General features: G+C 44.6%; 1 protein-coding gene across 1 annotated transcript in view; it reads right to left on the bottom strand.

The window, feature by feature from the left end:
* LOC138497458 (desmoglein-4-like) overlaps positions 1-18,456 on the bottom strand; it is a 147,114-nt gene that overhangs the window by 22,694 nt on the left and 105,964 nt on the right. Inside the window, exons 10-12 of the mRNA XM_069620958.1 lie at positions 16,977-17,119; positions 10,155-10,376; positions 4,018-4,251 (exon numbers count right to left, since the gene is read on the bottom strand). Of these exons, the coding sequence (XP_069477059.1) occupies positions 4,018-4,251; positions 10,155-10,376; positions 16,977-17,119 (599 nt within the window). The remainder of the gene's footprint in view (positions 1-4,017; positions 4,252-10,154; positions 10,377-16,976; positions 17,120-18,456) is intronic.

The raw sequence follows: 18,456 nt of genomic DNA, 5'->3' as shown, positions 1-18,456 counted from the left end.
TGCACACTAAATGTACTATATAGCAAAGTGGCAACACACCCTTTAAAAACAGGTAATTGACATTGAAAGCCCTTCTCCCTTTGCTCCTCCCTAACAGTAGTTCATGAGCCCGAGGCTCCTGGATTTCCAGCTGGGTTCTAGGACTCGGCAGGTAGCCAAGCAAGCTCCTCACATTTTGCAGTTCTCAGGGCTGACGTGAAATGGAAGCACTGTAGGGTAAGACAAAGGTCTGAGTCTCTGGGGATGGACCATCATCAACAAACATTGCAGTGCCTACTAATACTTTGTGCCTCAAGGGAAATGTAGATGGTGCATTTTATGAATGGCATGACATAGGTCAGGGGTCTGCAACCTGTGGCTCATAATATGTTTTTGATTACTGCTCACATGCTCCCTTACCATTGACTCTGCTTGCTGAAACTCATGGGAGCTGTAGTTCAAAACATCTGGAGAGCCAAAGGCTGCAGAATCCTGACTTAGGTTTTTGACTGCAAATGCCAACTTCCACATGATGCTCACAGCTGGTAGAACATCTTTCTGCTTGTGGGCACAATGCATAGCACCGTAAGACACTTTAATGAGACTCCCCGGTCCTCACCCTTCCTCCCCCAAGTACAGATAGTTCCAGTAGCTCTGCCATGGAGTTTGCAGAGCTTGGCTAGTTGGTAGTCGACCGCTCTTACCAAGTGATCTCTGCCAGTCACTTAACAATTTGCAACTTACTCCCACCTTGTCCCTCCTAGCACTTCCCTGCCCCCACCCTCATTCCACCCCCTCCCTCTCTCTCTGCACTTGTACGCTGTAATTGCTCACAGGCCTAGTAGGACCACATCTCTCTTTCCTTGTTATATTTGCCTTTCACTCCCATGTTCCCTCCCTGTTGCTGTGTGGGCGCTTTGAAAAACAATTTACTTGATGTATAAGCACCTTACAAATGTACAATAAAATAAATAAATAAATACAGACTATAGCTGATGGTGCCATCACGGAAGCTGATTACAATAACGCTAGATTTGTTGCCGGAAATGAATTCCTGTGCCAGATGCTAACCCGCATAGACCTCTCGCAGCGCTTCCCTGGGTATGTGGTTAAAAATTCTAGTACACCACAGAAATAAAAGGGAAAAGATTAGGAAGGACAGAGGGCCAGCTCCTAGGCTGCATTCCAATTAATGCCAGGGTTGTTATAAATGTTAACAAAGCTAGCTAAGCAATGAATAAGGTAAGAAATGAACTAAAGGCGAGCCTGTACATCAGTCCAAAATTAAAAGCGGATGGTGCCTCAAGCAGTGGACAGAGCAAGGTCAGCGTCAGAAGCTTCTTGTGGTGACACGAGGATGATGAACACAGGTCTGTAGGCCTAGACCCGACGGCATGTGGATGAAGCAAGTAGCAAGTCCAATCAAGCTCCAAAAGTCAAAATGAGAAAAAGCCAACGGAGGGAGAAGGGCCAAAGAAAGGAGCGGAGGATGAAGGAAGAGTCTGAATGCAGTGCGGCAAGAGGGGACAGGGACAGGCTGAGGACATTCATGTAGGGCACTTCAACCAGGTGATGAATCATCCACAAGGGAAGGCAAACAGTTTCTAAACACAGGCCAGTATTCAATTGGCAGTACGTAAGCCAAATTCACAGTATCAGGGATGAATGAAGGGGAAGTCCAGCTGCACAGGTGAGTTCGGCAACAGGAGGACTGATCCCAGTAAGGATTACTGCAATATGGCACTGGGAAGCACCAAACCTACAGTAGGACCGGGCAAACATACAGCGGAAAGATAAACAGCAATCATGTGCAGTCCTCACAATGCAGAGATAATGGAGGGAAAGCAGGGGAACCAGTGCCTGAGGGGACTCCAGCTCTCATTAGGGAGCAACTCTGGATATGGTAGTAGCAATGCACTGCACAGACTACGCCTCTTGGAGATGTAGTCCACCTTGCATATTTTGGGAATACCAATGTTTGGCAGCCAGATTTGTAATGTGATGGAAGAAGCTGATAGGGGTGATATGCTGATATTGTGTGTGGCTCCGGATCCTGACAGGAGTGCACAAGGTGTACATAGGTCAGAGTATTCTCTACGGAACAGGAGGAACCCTGCATTGCTGCAGACATGAGTAGACGTGTTATGGAGATCATGGAGAGTGTTGCCCCGCCCACTAAAGCACTGCTGATAAACTGGCCCATTTCTGTGGTGAGGCATGGTAGGTACCGTGTGGTTGGGTCTAAGTAGAGAAGAGGATGCATGCAGCCTTTTCTGCTGCCCCAGGTCCTAGAAGGTGCACATATGGCGGTCTAGTTCAGTCTCAGGCAGGTGCAGACCAATTGCAACCCAGCAGTTCTTCCAACCTTAGGGAGGCAAGGAATGCAGAGCAGGACTTAATCTGCTTGTTTCCCTGAGTTCAAGGGATGGAGGACCCAGTTCAGGTGTCCCCCGTCGAGTTGAAGGCAGAGGTTTGCAATGGGGTGGTTGGCTTTAGCCAATGTATTTCCCAGCGGTCCTTTGGTTGTTCTCTGACAGTCCTTCAGCGCCATTGTCTTGAATCCTGTAGTCAAATCTCTCGTATGGCTCCAGTCAATTTCTTTCATTCCAAATGTATGCTGGGGGAGACTTCAGCCCTCTAAGGTTTGGGACATGCAACATAGTAAAAGGTTGAAGTTCCCAATCATGGACAGCCAGCTACTCTACAATCTGTAAAGACAACCAGATATACTCTGGCTGGGATGTGGATTGGGGCCAGATAGTCCCATATTTAGTCAAAAATGGCACACATTTATAGCTCTGTACAGGATTCCCGGGAACACGCATGACCATATACAATAATTTCCAACCGGAAAGGGCAGGAAGAAAGCCTAAAAGCAAGATAGCACAAAGAATAGGGATTACACAATCAAGGTTAATATATGGTATTGAAAATGGCATTTGCACAAAGATATATGTGCACATCACAAAGATAACTAAAATGAAAATGGTATGAAAAGTATCTCTGCGAATCTCCAGATGTCGATATGATGAGTGCCGCAATGTAAAACAAAAGGACAAAAGAAATGGGACATTCACTCCGACACTGGGATCCTGAAGGACACCCCTGGGCACCCAAATGAGCAGAGCTGGTGAGGTGGGGACTCACTCATCACAACATTCAGCTTCAGTCCTAATGAAATAAGGGATAAGCTGAGGGGGCCCATTGAGGTCAATAGGCAAAACATTGCAAAAGAGAAATCTTTACTAACAATAATGGTATTCCCTTATATTTCATGTGTCTAATGTACAAACAGATTCTCTGTGGTCATTTCTGTCTGACATTACATGTTTTAAGAAACTGAAGTGAGTTGGATGGCATGCTGTGGTGTGCTGACGTTGTCTACTTTATGATTCCCATAGCTTAATTCGTATCTTGTTCACTCCTGGATATCTGCTGCTGTTACTTGGCTCCACTGTTACTTTCCCCTGTTGCTTGCTACTCCGAGCTAGTAATATCTCTAGCCACTGTGACTTGGAACCCACCCCTTTGAGACAAGACGCTGCATGCGGTCCATTGCCAGGGATACCAGCCCACTGAAGGGTGCTGGCATTTGTCTACAATCACTCTACCCATTGTGCGCCACTAGCAGGACATTGGCATGGCTATACTCGAAAGACGCTTCAATTGCCCATCAAGGCCTCCACTGACTGGCTCATCAGAACGTTTCAACTCTCCGGCCAGCGTATGCACTCACAGCCCGAACAACACATCCTCGCGTTGCTGGCACATGAGGCTTCCCTCTCGAGGTAGATACCTCAAGTGCTCTTGACACAAGGCAAAAACCTGCTCGCAGTGTCTGGATATTTCCCACCCGTGCACCCATCAGCACAATATTAAAACCATCGTGCACTTTTCCTGTGTCTCCTCTAACCAATCAAATCCCCCTCCTTTTTAAGGGCCCACAGCATTAGCATAGCAAGAAAATGTCATCTGCGTTTGGAATGAAACCCAACTTAATGTAACATGACACACGCACATTTGCTAGGTAATACTCACACAGAAGTGCCAAGAAGCCCAAGATCATCAGACCAATGGCAGAAGAACCAACAGTCACATTCTTGTCCGTGCCTCTCGACGTGTCGCAGAACCCATTTTGGTTGCAGGTGCAGAGCTCTACGGGAACTTTAAAGGGCGTGGCACAGCTGTGGTTGTGATTATCTTTCACTTGAAGAGTTACTGATGTCTTAGTGGGATTTTGTTTGTTCACGGCATCCAAACGAACTGTCGTCCCTTTTGAAAGAAAGAATAAAAATGAAACCGTGAGATAAATGTAAGCAAGAATAATCGTTTTTGGATCTCGTAAGCATCACCGAATTTTAAAAACAGTGAAGAACACCCACATTTCTACAGTTATCAATGAAAGATTCTGTTAATGAAGCCATTCTTTCTCTCTGTTTTAGTTTTGGCTCCTAGGGGGTGCTTCATCGCCATCTAGTGTGATCCAAAACGAATGCCATGGGACACGGACAGGAGAGAATTGCATTTGTGCGAAAGTACATAGTCACCTTCTTATTTTGACTATATTCTCACTTTCTACATACTTCAGGCCTACAAATTTGTTCTGAGTTGCAGTTCACTTCATGACATATGTTAGATTTTAGTCTTGCCTGTTGTGTTGTCTCTCTTTGATTACATGGTTCCAGTTTATTTTCTTTTAATTTACTCTGTCAGCTCTTTGTTTAGAGCAGACCTGCCATGCTGCCCCACTTGTGTTTTATCTTTGAAATATTTTCTAAATTCATTTCTTATTACTGGTAAATTGCATAAACACAGCAAGTTAACTCCTTCTGGCATCCCCTTTGTAGTCTCTTATACACTACAATTCCTTATGAATTTCTTTTCACACCTGCCTCGCAACATTCTGAACAAATATGCCATTGATTCTGATAATGTTGCCACATTTTTAATAGATCAATAGCTGGCTTTAAATGTGCCATAGCTGAAAAGTGGTTACACGCCACGTTTGATTCCTTATTTTTGTAAACTAAAGACACCCAGGTCTGGCTCTTTATTACTAGCCACCCTTTGCATTCTCTGACTTGCATGTTCTCTTGACCTCCTAAACGTAGGGCTGGCTCTATAGGTCCCAGGACACAAAATATTGTCACTTAAATAGCCTGTGCTAGCAGAAGGTGTCAGAAATCACAAAGCACTGGAGGGCTTTAGGCTTCCAGGTGCCCAGCGCAGACTATGAATCACATTCAGTGCATTGCGAACACTAGATGGACCAGTGATGCGCAGGCTCGCACTAGCCTATGGGGCAATGCTCGAACCAAAAACGCAAAATGCTAGCGTGGGGCAGTGTTTTGGTCAAAGTGGCCCACTTTTCTGGCCAATGTGTGCAGGTTTCACGAGTTAATCATGAGTTGCTTCACTATGCAGCAAGTCGTTTTGACCATTGTTTCTGAATAAATACTCTTTGAATTTCACAATTTGCATTACGTTTTATCAAAAAACTCCCCCTTGGGTATTATTCAAACAGTCTGTCACAAAAGCAATGAATTTCCATTGGCAACTGTGGGCCACCTTTTCATTGGTGGCCGAGACAATTGTATGCCCCAGTCTTACCCTGGTGATGTATGATGTTCACTTTGCTCGTTTGTGATCCTCAGCATGTGTGCTCATTAACATCTCAGCGACCTTTGAAACTGGCATTCGCAGTAGATTACTCAGATGACTCCAAGAAAATGGGCTCAATAACTTCCATTAACAATGGATTAGATCCTTCCTAACACACAGAACAGAAATGACCGGGCTTCTCCTTTCAGCTCAAGCCCATTGACTGTAAATTGTGGAGTTGAGAACGGTTCAATACTTTTAACACAACACCTATATGGCCCCATTGATGAAGACCATAAAAACATACACAGACACCACCCAAGCCATATACAAAAAAAACGGTGAGAAAAAAAAAAACAGCACTACCACAGCAACTCCCTCAGACAAGGGGCCTCATTACGACCTGGGTCCACAGAATGAGGAATTACCGGGCCATTCCGAGTTCGGAAGGCCTGGTAATTCTTCCCTCCAAGGACCCAGACCCGGTCCTTCCCCATTCCCATTTCAGCCCCCATAGGGCTGAATGGGAATGGGAGAGGGAGCAAACAACGGGCCATTACGAGTTGGCCCGTTGTTTGCTCCCTCTTCCCCTTGCGGGACCCGGTAAGCACGCCTGGTTTGACCAGGCGTTACTTCCTGGGTCCCGCGAGGGGACCTCGTAATGAGGCGGTACGGGGTAAGCGGCACCGGCACCTTTTACGGCGCCGTTAACCCCGTACCGCCAGGGTCGTAATGAGGCCCAAGGAGTTCAATGGATGATGGCTAACAACCTAAAACCCATCCCAGAGAAAACATAAAGAATTATATTCTCACTTCAAGCCGCCCTGAAACGCCTCTGCCATGGCCTCTGGAAATGGGTAACTGTCATAGAGCATCTAAAGTGGTAAAATCAATCTTGGCATACAAATGGATATACTAATGGACACCAACCTCACAATGTTGACTCAAGTCAAAACCCTAGTCAAAAAGTGCTTCTAACATCCAGGCTCAATTGCACGGCCTGTGCCCTATTTGACTTCACCACACTTGTCTCAGGAGGATAGCTCAGGAGACACGTAGCAATGCAGGTTCGATCCCAGGTCCGCGCTTATAATCCTCTGGGTATTAAGCGTGTTATAAATAACCTCTCATATCACAGAATGTTGGAATTTTTCTGGTTCTATCAGGAGTCGATTGTGCATTCAGCATTTATCCAGGTGTCCTGGACTGCTTCACAAGAAATCTACAATGGATGCAAAACACAGCAGCTACACTTGCAGCTACACTTTTACTCAGATTCAACAGGTGGGAGCAAATAGGACCATGGAGCACTTCAATGGGTGCCTGTAAAAAAAAGGGTCCACTTCAAGGCCCTGCGTTGCTCACAGTGCCCACCAAGGTCACCAGGTCAAGGAGCAGAATTCATCCAAAGCAGAATCTCACATTACTAACCAACCAGAGATCTGAGATCCAGAAATGATATGTTAATACAAACTAGAAAATTGTGCAGAGAATGTCACAGAGGATTGGCCTTCAGCACTATGGTGGCCAAACCTTGGAACATGCTAATGAGAGAAATTAGCATATTACAGCACCACTTGAAATGTAGGAACTATCTAAAAAGCCTGGCTTTTCAATGCAAAATACACTCGACTTATCAAATTTTCCAAGACAGTGGAATGAGCAGCTCTCAATCGATCAACTCATACTTAGACACTGACTAAGGGAACGCCATAGCAGCTCCCGACCACAAGCTTTTAAACCATCTCATACATGCAGAAAAAGTTAACAATGACTAAAATATGACAGCACTTTGGGGTGTCAAACGGGAAATTATATTGTGCCTCCTATTGCAATTAATATATGTATATTGGCCTACGCCAAGCTGCTTATAAGGCACTTGTGAAGAAATCCGTGTTGCAAGGTCCTGACCTTAGAATCAATGTAAGCTGCCATTTTAGGTCAATCCGCCATTTTAGGTTCTCTTTGTAAAGTCACCCTGTGAGTTAAAATGGTGGACAGTGTCATTGAGAATGTAACATGGCCGTCTTGACTTCTACGTACAACTAATATATAACTTCCCTGCAGGCCACTTGTTGGGGTTGTGAACTGAGACCTTGTCCTTCGTTGGCCTGTGTGTAAAGGATTACTTGTTCCAATGAAACTAATCCGCGAGCATATGTTAAGAACAATGTATTCAAATACTGAACTGAGAACACTTGTTTAACTACATTGTATTCATGTTTGAGAAGACTTTATGAGAAATCCTAAAATACACTGTTACCGTGTAGACTTGTTGGCAAATGCATTAAAGGCAAATCCTAAGCATATAGATGCGTGAACTCGGCCTGAACCCTAGATCAGTAACGTATTAGAGGAATATTAACCCGCAGTAGGGTTGGACATCATGTTCACAAATGGTATAAAAGTGCAACTAATTCTAATGTACGGTCCCACTCGCTCAGCCCACCGAACCGTGCTGGGGTTCGCTGTGTTGTACTGAGGGCCAATAGCTATATGATTGTTTTATCCTTTGTAACTGTTCAGTATAAATTAAAGATCTTTGTATGTTCCTTTGTAACCTGTGTTCGGTGTATTTCCTTTTGGGGTACTCAGCCTCGATATTTTAAATTTGTTTTCACAGGGGAACCGCTAAAATGTATAGAGAGTGCCTCCTAGTCTCCTTTAATATCAAAAGCACAACACAGGGCATCAGCCCACAACAAGTGTGAAGACGCTGAACATCGCTCCTCACAACACAGCCAACAGTGGCATCATGCACTTGAAGGCAATAAGGAGATTCTGCCGGACTAACCACTAATCCTGTCGACTAACCATCAATTTCTCCACTCTACACACAAACTCAAACTACCGGTCCGCCCACACCTTTTAAAAGACCCTTTCCCCAGACATCAAACAACACAACTGTACACCTCTGTTATCAACTGATCGCAGCCCCCAAACACTGCATCCCGACACTGCAAGCATGAGGTTCCCCCCCTGGACACAAAGTACTCAAAGCTCCTAACAAATCACACCTAGAAAGCTTTAATGCCCCAGGGTTGTGGATATCCACACCATCAACACAAGTACTGCAATCTCATTGTTCCCTTTTTGTCTAACTAACCAAATCCATCCCCTCTCTTCTAGATTCATAATAGTGCCTGGACTCTATGAAAATGGCAGCAGCCATAACATAACATAACATAACATAATATGGAATAACACACTTCTGGAGCAGAATGATTAATGAATTGTGATTCAATTTCCTAATTCTCATTTCAGATAATGGTTTGCGAATTGCAAAGAGAGTTCATTATCCAGAATTCAGAATTTGCTAAATAAAAAGAAAACAACACTTTCCCCTGATCTGCCAATTAATGGAGAAAAATCGATATTTGCTAGCACGATATGATCCGATGCAAATTGGATATCCTCCTTGTATAAGCATTTTTGGTTGGTGACGTCCAACGTGTTCGCTCTGTGTTAATACCGCTGTTGTCCCATGATGAAAAATGTATAGAAGGTCAGTTTCAACCCTTCCGTGCATTATACATGAAAAGGGTGAGAATGTGTTCATCTAAGATGCCCACATTACCACTCTCTTTGGGAGTTCCTCGACACCTTTCTGTCCAATTAGCTTCAGGGATGCACTAGCGAATCCCTCATATACCATTTTCCCATGTTGTGGTTTGGGGTTGGGAGATACTTTCACATCCACGTTTAGAGTGGTGGGAGGAACAAGAGATATTTAGAGGAGGTGACTGATCACCGACCGTGGGAGATGCTTTGAGCTGAGGCACCCTTCATCCTGAGAAGCACTATCCAGTGCAACTATATCACAAACCATTTTAGGCATCACGCCTCCCCATTCAAACCAGTCAAAAATACTTAACTTGCCTTGATAAAGACCCTTGTGTGGTCTAAACACGTGTCAGCACTCCTAGTAACAATACAAACCCATTGGCAAAACTCTAGAGCAAGAGTGCTCTTTATTCACTAATTGTGACCGAGCATTACTCATCAACAACAGTACTTTTGACAAACTCTGTACGCAGCGCTGATATCGCAGGATTCCAACAACAATTCTATGGTGTCTGATACTGCTTGCAGTAAATACCCCTCTGTACCCATAATCGGGCAAATGATCAAACCAGAAGGCATTTCAATATCCACATTTTTTACTGATACGTCTCATTTGTAATGTTACTCTACCGAAAGGGCTCTCTAATAAATAGGTAACCGATCTGTGAAAAGCAGAAAAGGCAGGGGGGTCCTTTAACAGGAAGCCCACCAAATCAAAACCGGTCAAAGGGAGCATTGAGCATGATCTATGAAACTCCACCAGCACTGACAAAAACGACGATACACCTGAAACAGGTACAAGAACAATGCACCTCGAACAATCTCCAATAAAACAGATAGCCAGGATATTGAAAGCAATAGAACTTCCAGTAGCAATTTCTAAAATGTCTTTAATCTGATTAAATTAACTGTAGGGAGCAGTATGGGAAGATTATTGTATTATCACATCTGAAATAAACTTTTGCACAGCCAATAGGAGCGAGCACATATTTCCATATTTTCATCCTTACCATTTATTTGTAGCATGTTGAAGGTGCCGTCATCAGAACTCGGAACAATGCTGTATGTGAATGGCGCTCCATAGGGGTCGGGGTCTTTGTCATAGGCTGTGACAAAGACAGAGGGGGCGTCTAGACAGGCAACGCGCGGCTCGCTGCTGATGGTAGGGCAGCTCTGATTGGAGTCTGGAACATTGATAGCGATGGTACCAGTGGACGTTTTTGCAGGAACATCTGTAAGAAAGCCATGATGCCGCTGAGTGAATGGGGGGAAAGAAGCCGCAATAAATACATTTAAATCCGGCCTGGTGGTCCACACCGGGGGTGGGGCAGGAGAAGCATGCGCAGATGTCTTTTCCGCCCCCTTGCCTTGCATTATGCATTCACACTGTTGCCAGAGTTCTGAGATGTAACTTTCCTTATGGTTTTACCGTGGGTGACACCAACTCTTCTACTAATTCCCACTGCATGCATGTTTTAATTTCAGTAAATCCTCTAAACAGTGTTTTTTTTATCACGAGCATCTAGCCAATCTGCAACAACGTCCCACTTGTAATGTCATGACTTAAAAAACAATACATATTGTGTATTAATATCCAGCGTTTGAATACAGGAGGAAAAACGTGCAACTTATGCACATCGCCATTTTGAATGACTGCAACAGTTTGCTGCTGAATGGATTGTAAAAATGCTTGTCAGATACTTCATTACTGAAAGTCATATTCTTCCTCGTCATAGTCTTTAACACATGACGTAGGCCCATATCCATCGGGACTCAGTTATTTTAATAAGACACTCATAGGTTTGCCCTCTCATTAAATAAATAAGGCCAAAAAGCCCCATAATGTAACCACGTTCATATTACACTCTGGTATGTTTGCTAGGATAATCAGAACAGCATGTAAGGTTACTGAGCAGTGGAGCCACACAATAAGAGGGGGTGGCTGCAAGAACGGTGTAAGGAAGAGGATTCTGTGAAATTAAGTCATCGCGCCATTGCCACCTTATCCCATTTCGCCCCGCACTTTTCCCCCTCCCCCGTTCCCTGCACTTGCGCGATCTCAATGTCACCTGGCCTAGTAGGATCGCTATCTCTGTCTTCCCTCTATTTACCCTCCCTTGCCTTGTCGCGCCTTGAAAAACTTGTGTATAGGCGCGTTATAAATGCCATATCATATCATATCATTATCGTCCCTACATGAGAATGTATATTCTAAAACATCTGAACAGCACGACGCTGCAGATGCCATGAATGCCTCCTACTATCGCAAGTCTGTCTTTGCTGTTGATGAACGCAAGCCCTGCGATCAGACAATACCTGGAGTGTACCACTGGCCATCAACCTGATATTTCATGCGTGACGGAGACATGGGCCCTCATTATAACTCTGGTGGTAGCCGTGCCGTTAAAAATGGCACGGCTGCCGCCGGAGTTGCATTTTTTTCGGCACCCGTGAATGGGCAAGAACCGGGTCATGCCGAGTTGGGCAGACCCAGTAATTGCCCATTTTCGGGTGCAGGAATCAAGGGCCTCCCCATCCCCATTCTGCCCTATAGGGCTGAATGGGGATGGGGACGTCGGATGCACCGGCACATTCAGAGTTGTGCCGGTGCATCTGACGTGCTCTGCTCGCGGGTGCCGTTACACCCGCCAGGAAAAACCTGGTGGGTGAAACGGTTCCCGCGAGCAGAGCCCATACTATGGCAGTCCGGCAAGTACGGTACCGGCATGTTTACCGGTACCGTACTTCCCAGACCGCCATGCTCGTAATGAGGGCCGTGGATTACTTATTCTGCTGGTCTAGATTCTGTACAGTCTATTCCAAAAGGACATGTAGGGCCTCATTACACGTAGTGCGGTAAGGGTTTACCGGTACTGGTAAGGGCACCGGTACCGGTAAACCCTTACCGCCTTACTACGAGGTCCCTTTGCGGGTTGGTACTTTAATGTCTGCTGTTTAGCAGGCTTTAAAAACCAACCCGCAAAGGGACCAGGGTGCTAATTACGGTACCGCAATTTGCGGCACCGTAATTAGCGCCTTCCCCATTCCCATAGAGCCCTATGGGGCAAAAATGGGAATGGGGAAGGGCAATGGGGGAAGGGGGAATTACCGCCCTGCCAACCTTGGAATAGGGCGGTAATTCCCCTTTCCTCCAAGGCGGTGCCGGTATTTTACCGGCATGGACCAAGGTGCTAACAGCACCTTGGTCCACCGCCTACCATGTAATGAGGCCCGTAGTCTTCAAGTGGTTTACCCAAGGACCAGAATGAAGGGTCAATGCAATGCTTAAAAACACTTTCACCATCAGCATTTCTTTGATTTTTAGGCAACAGAGAGATGATTTAATAGCAAACTTTACATTATCACACACTTTTACTTTCTGGTTGATAACTGTCCACCTCCACTGAGCCCTAATACTCCAGTTGCAAATGTAATTGCAGAACATGTTGCACACCTGTCACAGCCAATGTTCATGTTTTTTTTTTTATCAGGAGATATGAAGATGTTGATGGAAAGCCTCTCATTTCTAGATGCCACTCAGTTGCTCTCCAATGTTGAAATCTTAGGTCTTGCTCAATTTATCTCCAATCAGCAGACCTTAAATTGGATCGAATTTTGGTACTAAAATACTCCCAAATTTGGGGAAGCATTCTTCTGATCTTGACCGTTCATGTTCCTTTCACGTTCTGTTATGCGTTATCTTCTAGATTACGCCGGCATCAACCTTACCATCCAGTGGCCTGGAAGAGGAGACTCACCAGAAATCCTTAAACGACTTTTCCGAGATTCACCAAAAAAGTCATGATCCATAGAAACAGCTCTTCTTGTCAGTGCACGGCTCCTTCAAAATCATGTCACTGACAAACCCTGCAGCTGAACTCTATTGTGAATTATAACTTCTGCTTTAAAAAAAACACTCATTGCCTTCTAGAAAATATAATGTTTACCTCATGTTTTTAATGTTCTTAACCCTTCAAAAGAACATTTCCCTGAAATCTAGGAACGCACTTAATATCATTGTGCCCTCAAAACAATCCACACATAATTTTCAAGGTTCTTTTGAGAGCAGTTTGACATTATTGTGTGGTTGTTCAGCTATGAAATGAAATGCCCACCTCTTATGCAAGGTCTTTCGTTTTCAACCAATATTAGTGACCTAATAAATCTTCTTCAAACAATAGTGACTATTGATTCAGGGACCTTCCAGATGTAAGAAATACGGGGTTCTTCATTGCTCCAAGGGTGACAGTCATTTTAAATGTACCTCTTGAGACAGTTATTCTTCCCATACCTTTGAAATGCCACTTCTGGAGAACCAATCTCAGATCCTCAGTGCTCTATTGTTTTTCAACCAATACAAAGCACCCTAGTCTTATTATGTTTTGCTTTATTTCCGGTATTTATACAGTATGGACAAAGCATCTGAGAACAACAACATCCAGAGATGAGGTACTGTTTATTGGTGAGAGGTCAGGGGGATCTATAGGAATACAGGTGTTATAAGTAGAATGGAGCAGCAGTTTAGAGTGGGATAGGTGAATCAAGGGTTCGGAGCAGAATTTCTGATTATGTCCTGAATGTATTTAAACAAGATATGTGCAAGCTTTTAGGGGCATAGTTTTTATTAGTACCCTCATTGGGTGCAACATCCAATCAGGTTGCTCCAAACCCGGGCTGAATCTACCGATGCAAGCCTGTGTTTGGAGAACCCGAGTGGTCATTGCACCCTGCGCTTCTGTGTTCTCTCCTCCCCTGACTCCCACACACTAATACATCCCCTGCACACATCTTACTCCCCAATCCCCGCCCCAAATTTCCTTACCTTCCTCTTCAGGCCTCCTCTGCCCGGGCTGCATGACTTCCTGATGAAATCATGGAAATGGGAGAGAGGATCCAAGCAGAGCCCTGCCTTCCATTGTCCATGGCAACCCTGCCGGACACTCCCCAACCACAGCTGCGAACGAAGCAGCCTGGCTGGTTTATTTAGCATTGCTAATAGTACCTCAAGGGTTTGCCTCAGGATGCTAATAGCAATAAGCCCGCATTCTGCGGGCCTCCACGGATCTGTAACTTGGCGTTCCCAGCCGGTGTAGTTTGCAGAATGCAGGATTATTGCTAAATTCCTCCCAGTGTATTAAAGTGTTCAATAGCTGAAACACAAGCATGCATAAGTTTTAAAATTGAACATGAATTTTGGAATTGGTTTAGTGACAGTTCTTTATCAACCCCTCTAAGCCTAATGTTCTATATATGTCTAATTTTCAAGCACTTTGTGAGAAACTAGAACTACTTTCTGCTATAAATTTAATTTTAGGTGATATTAACTTGCATTTGGATATTAGAGACTCTGCCATGGTTCAGACCTTTGTAGTCCTGCTAAGAGTTATTAAGGTGTAGGCAATGCACATCGGGTCTGGTACTGGAGTTTAATGTAAAGATTGATGTCCCTTTCCTTTTTCCTGTGTCCTTTTCAGATCAAGGTTGAATTACTTTTTCTTGTGAGGCATAAAAGAAGGTTACATTACGGCCCCCACACATATTCATTATAATGATGTTTTTTATCATTGTAGTTCCACTCTCTGAGTCCAGCTGTTTTTGAGAGTAGGTATCATTCTTTCAAAACCTATAAAGGCACACTCATGTAACCACTGGTAACAGGTTGATGCCATATGCACTGTGATGAATCAAGGGTATTCGTCCCTTCCCCCCCAAGGGGGAGCTACCCCCTTTGAGGCTAGGGAGGTGAGCATGATCTTCCAGACCCTCGCTAGGGGTCTGGGCAACTGGGACCTCACTGGGATTGACTTCCCCTTAGGGGACAAGGACTCTCATTCCCACGATCATATCAGCATATATGGGACTGCCCGGTATGAAGAATAATGTATCCTCCTTACATTTGGCTGCAGGCAATGCTGAAGCGAACCAGTCATCCAAAGGAAAAGAAGCTGTCTCTTCAAAAAGAGACGTGTATTTAACAGAGACAAGTGGATTACGGGGAGCAAGAGAGTGTATGGTGCACAGAGGCAGCCTCCTGGTGTAAGCGTGCCTTGGAGAGGTGGAGCAGAAGCACGCCTCAAGGCCTGCAACATTTGAAAAGGCGAAGAACGCCAACTTGAAATGCCAGGGGGTTGACAAATCCAACAACGCAGAAGCCATTTGCAGAAGGTGAAGGGGAGTCACATGCAAGGTTGTGTCCTGACCATGAACTTATAGTGGGGGGCGAGACGCCCAGCTAATGCTGCCAAGACCATTGTTACTAGGAGAACTAGCAGCTCCCTACCACCAGCGTCCGATGACGGCAGCAGCCTGCAGCAAACCAGAGAGTGGTACGCTGGTGAAACCAAAGACAGAGAAGGCAGACAATCGATTACCCCCACGAATGTCGAGCCCTGCAAGGTTCCCCTGCATACACAAAGGTACCAGGGAGAGCAGGAGAAGAGGGATGCCACTGGGGCAACATCATATGAGTGGAGGAACTTGTCCCATTCGTAAGGACGAGATGCAAACAATAAACCAGCGTAACTGGAGATTTGAGAAGCCAATGAAGAAAACAATGATATAACCCTGCCTGGTTAGTAAAGAGAGACTGGAAATGATTACCCTGGGAAGAAGGGGAAAAGCCCCATGAGTACAGGGTGGACGAGTGCAGAGAACACACTACACAAACATGTAATAACAGTAGAAGAGAAGCAATAATCCAATGCAGAGAACCCAGGAAAGGTGGAGACTAAAATTGTATAAGGTAATCTCAAACCAAGGAGAGGTTGACTTTAATTCACTAAAAAGAGTGCAAGGTCCAGGGATCTTTTGGAAGAGCTACAAGAGCTCATAAAGGAGATATCAAGAGAATATACAAGAAGATTGTCTTCAGAAACATATGTATGAAAGAGATACATTTCTATAAAGAGAATGCGAGGAGAAAAGAAAAGACCAGGAGAAAAGAGACATTCTTTTTGCCTACCTTTAGTTGTTCCTGTTATTGGTAGGGCTAGGTAGAGTTAGGGTTGGCCAGATGACATTTATTTTGGACTTCCTGACGACAGACAAGCACCTTTAGTTATTTAGATAGGCAGGGTAATCCCTTTAGTAATAGGGAAAGATAGGCAGTGATCATATCTACTGCAACAAAAACACATATGTGTGGGGACAGTAGCGAAAGAGAGCCAAGGAGTGACCCTTCGTGATACGGATATTTCGTTGACCATGAGTGCAATGGTGGTATGACACACAAATGGGCAATCAAGACACTGAATGCACAAATAATATTAATAATAATAATTATAGTGATAATACTAAACTAATAATCTCTGGTATTTTGTATACTACCACTATCACTGGTAACCTATTTTCAGAGTGCTTGGAAACTGATGTTACTTCCCTTCATTATTACCCGCAATGTGGTACTCAGTTAATCAACCGTAAAAGGTCAGAGTCAACCTGACCAGGCTATTGAACACATGACACACAGCATTGTCCTGTTCCCAGGGTGAGTGTGTTGTGATCGAGTTATCCTCCTGACACGCAAGTAGATGCATAGAAAGGCTAACAGCAAATTGTTATTATCCATAGTTGTGACAAAAGAATACACATCAAAGACAAAAAGATAAAGGCAAGCTAGAGAGCTATATGATACTAGAAAAACTGTAAATGCATATTTTCTTTATAAACTTGAATTGGAGTATAATGGGAGCTCTACAGTTCCACACGGCAGTCACTGTAAAGCGCTCCACTATGTGGGCAGAAGCAATGACACATGCCAGCTAGCCCCTTACACCCCTGAATGGCAAACGGTCATGCAGTTTAATTCTTCATAGCCATCATTGCATTCTTACCATCACTGACGGCCAAGATTTCTGCATAGTATGTTCCATTGTGTACATTGCTGGAGTCTCGACCCATTTCTTTGGTGACCCTGATCTCGCCAGTTTTGGAATCAACGAACAGCCAGTTCTCAACATCGCTTCCTTTTAGAAACCTATTTCAATATTAGGAAACATGATTGGGGACACAATTTAGAATCCAAGATTTTACAAGCAGTGATTACCTTTAATAACAACAGAGACCTAGGATTCATTACACGTATTACATTCAAGACGTTTTGATCATTGCATAACAATTATTTGGGCATCATTATTTTCTGTGTGTAATTGAAATTTCCAAACAGCATATTGTTGCAGTTATGATGTGCCTTTATTCTTTAGCCTTTTCGCCCTATTTGCGACCCTATCTCTGCTCACTTCTCAGGTGCCCTTCTCCATGTCCACCCTTTGGGTGAGGCTCTTCATTGCCTGCTCGGCCCTAAGGGTAACCTGAAGCTACCATCTTCTGTGGGAGCTTTATCGCAGTTTACCTATAAAGCCACTGTGTGAAAGCTGATGCAGCTGCCTAGAATGGGAAAATAGTATTGTGCTTATGGAAATGTCACCATTCAAAGCTAGCCTTTTGAAAGCTCTCTCACCCTAACTGAGCCACGCTATCTCCCATCGGTACAGGTTTAAGCAATTTGAGTGGTGGCCCCATCTACTGCCTTGAACTGCTTAACAGCCGAGGACATGGCCATCCATTGCAGAGGACCTAGACGCTCAAGTCCTAGCATCACCCATTACATCTGTGGCACCACACTGCCACAGTTTCCTTTTCTGACCCACATTCATAAACATTTCTTAAAGCAGAGAACTAGCTAAGTGGTGCCACACGACGATGAGTTAAGCCACTTGTAGCATTTAGACAGTTACAAGATCTACCAAGAGGAATAGGACAGAACAAGAACTGTACCGTAGAATGCCAGTGCCCAGAGTCAGGCGGGCATAAGTACAGCAGGAGCACAATATTAATCTCTACTGGAGTGAAGTGTGACATGCCTGATTGAGGTACTGCACACAGGACCCCTTTGAGGTACTTGACTCATGAAGACCTTCTTGCTCCTACTGAACGTGACCTAGAGTGGCACGGAAGCGGGAGAAACCCACCACATGCGCAGCCACCAGTGGAGAGGAACCGGCAGTCTGACCTCTGATTCCATGAAATCATGGAGAAAGAAGGCATTAATGCATGACTGTCTGCTTTTAAAGCAACACTCAGGTTGATAGCTGGCCAAGATTTTATTCAGAAGTTGAGGGAGAATTGCACCAGAGACACTCAGAAGGTAAAATAACACATTTTGCATTATCTGTTGCAGCTCACACAGGGGCGGCTCATCCGTAATGGGTGAGGGGGTGCCAACCCACCAGTACCCTTCCCCATCATGGCTTAAACTGTCAAAGGGGAAACACTTTTTCCCCATTGAATGTTTAGTTCCCCAGCATGCATGCC

Source organism: Ambystoma mexicanum, chromosome 5q (genome assembly GCF_040938575.1).
Source record: "Ambystoma mexicanum isolate Mex_15411 chromosome 5q, UKY_AmexF1_1, whole genome shotgun sequence".
Lineage (NCBI taxonomy): Eukaryota > Metazoa > Chordata > Amphibia > Caudata > Ambystomatidae > Ambystoma > Ambystoma mexicanum.
This window is presented reverse-complemented; position numbering and strand designations above follow the sequence as displayed.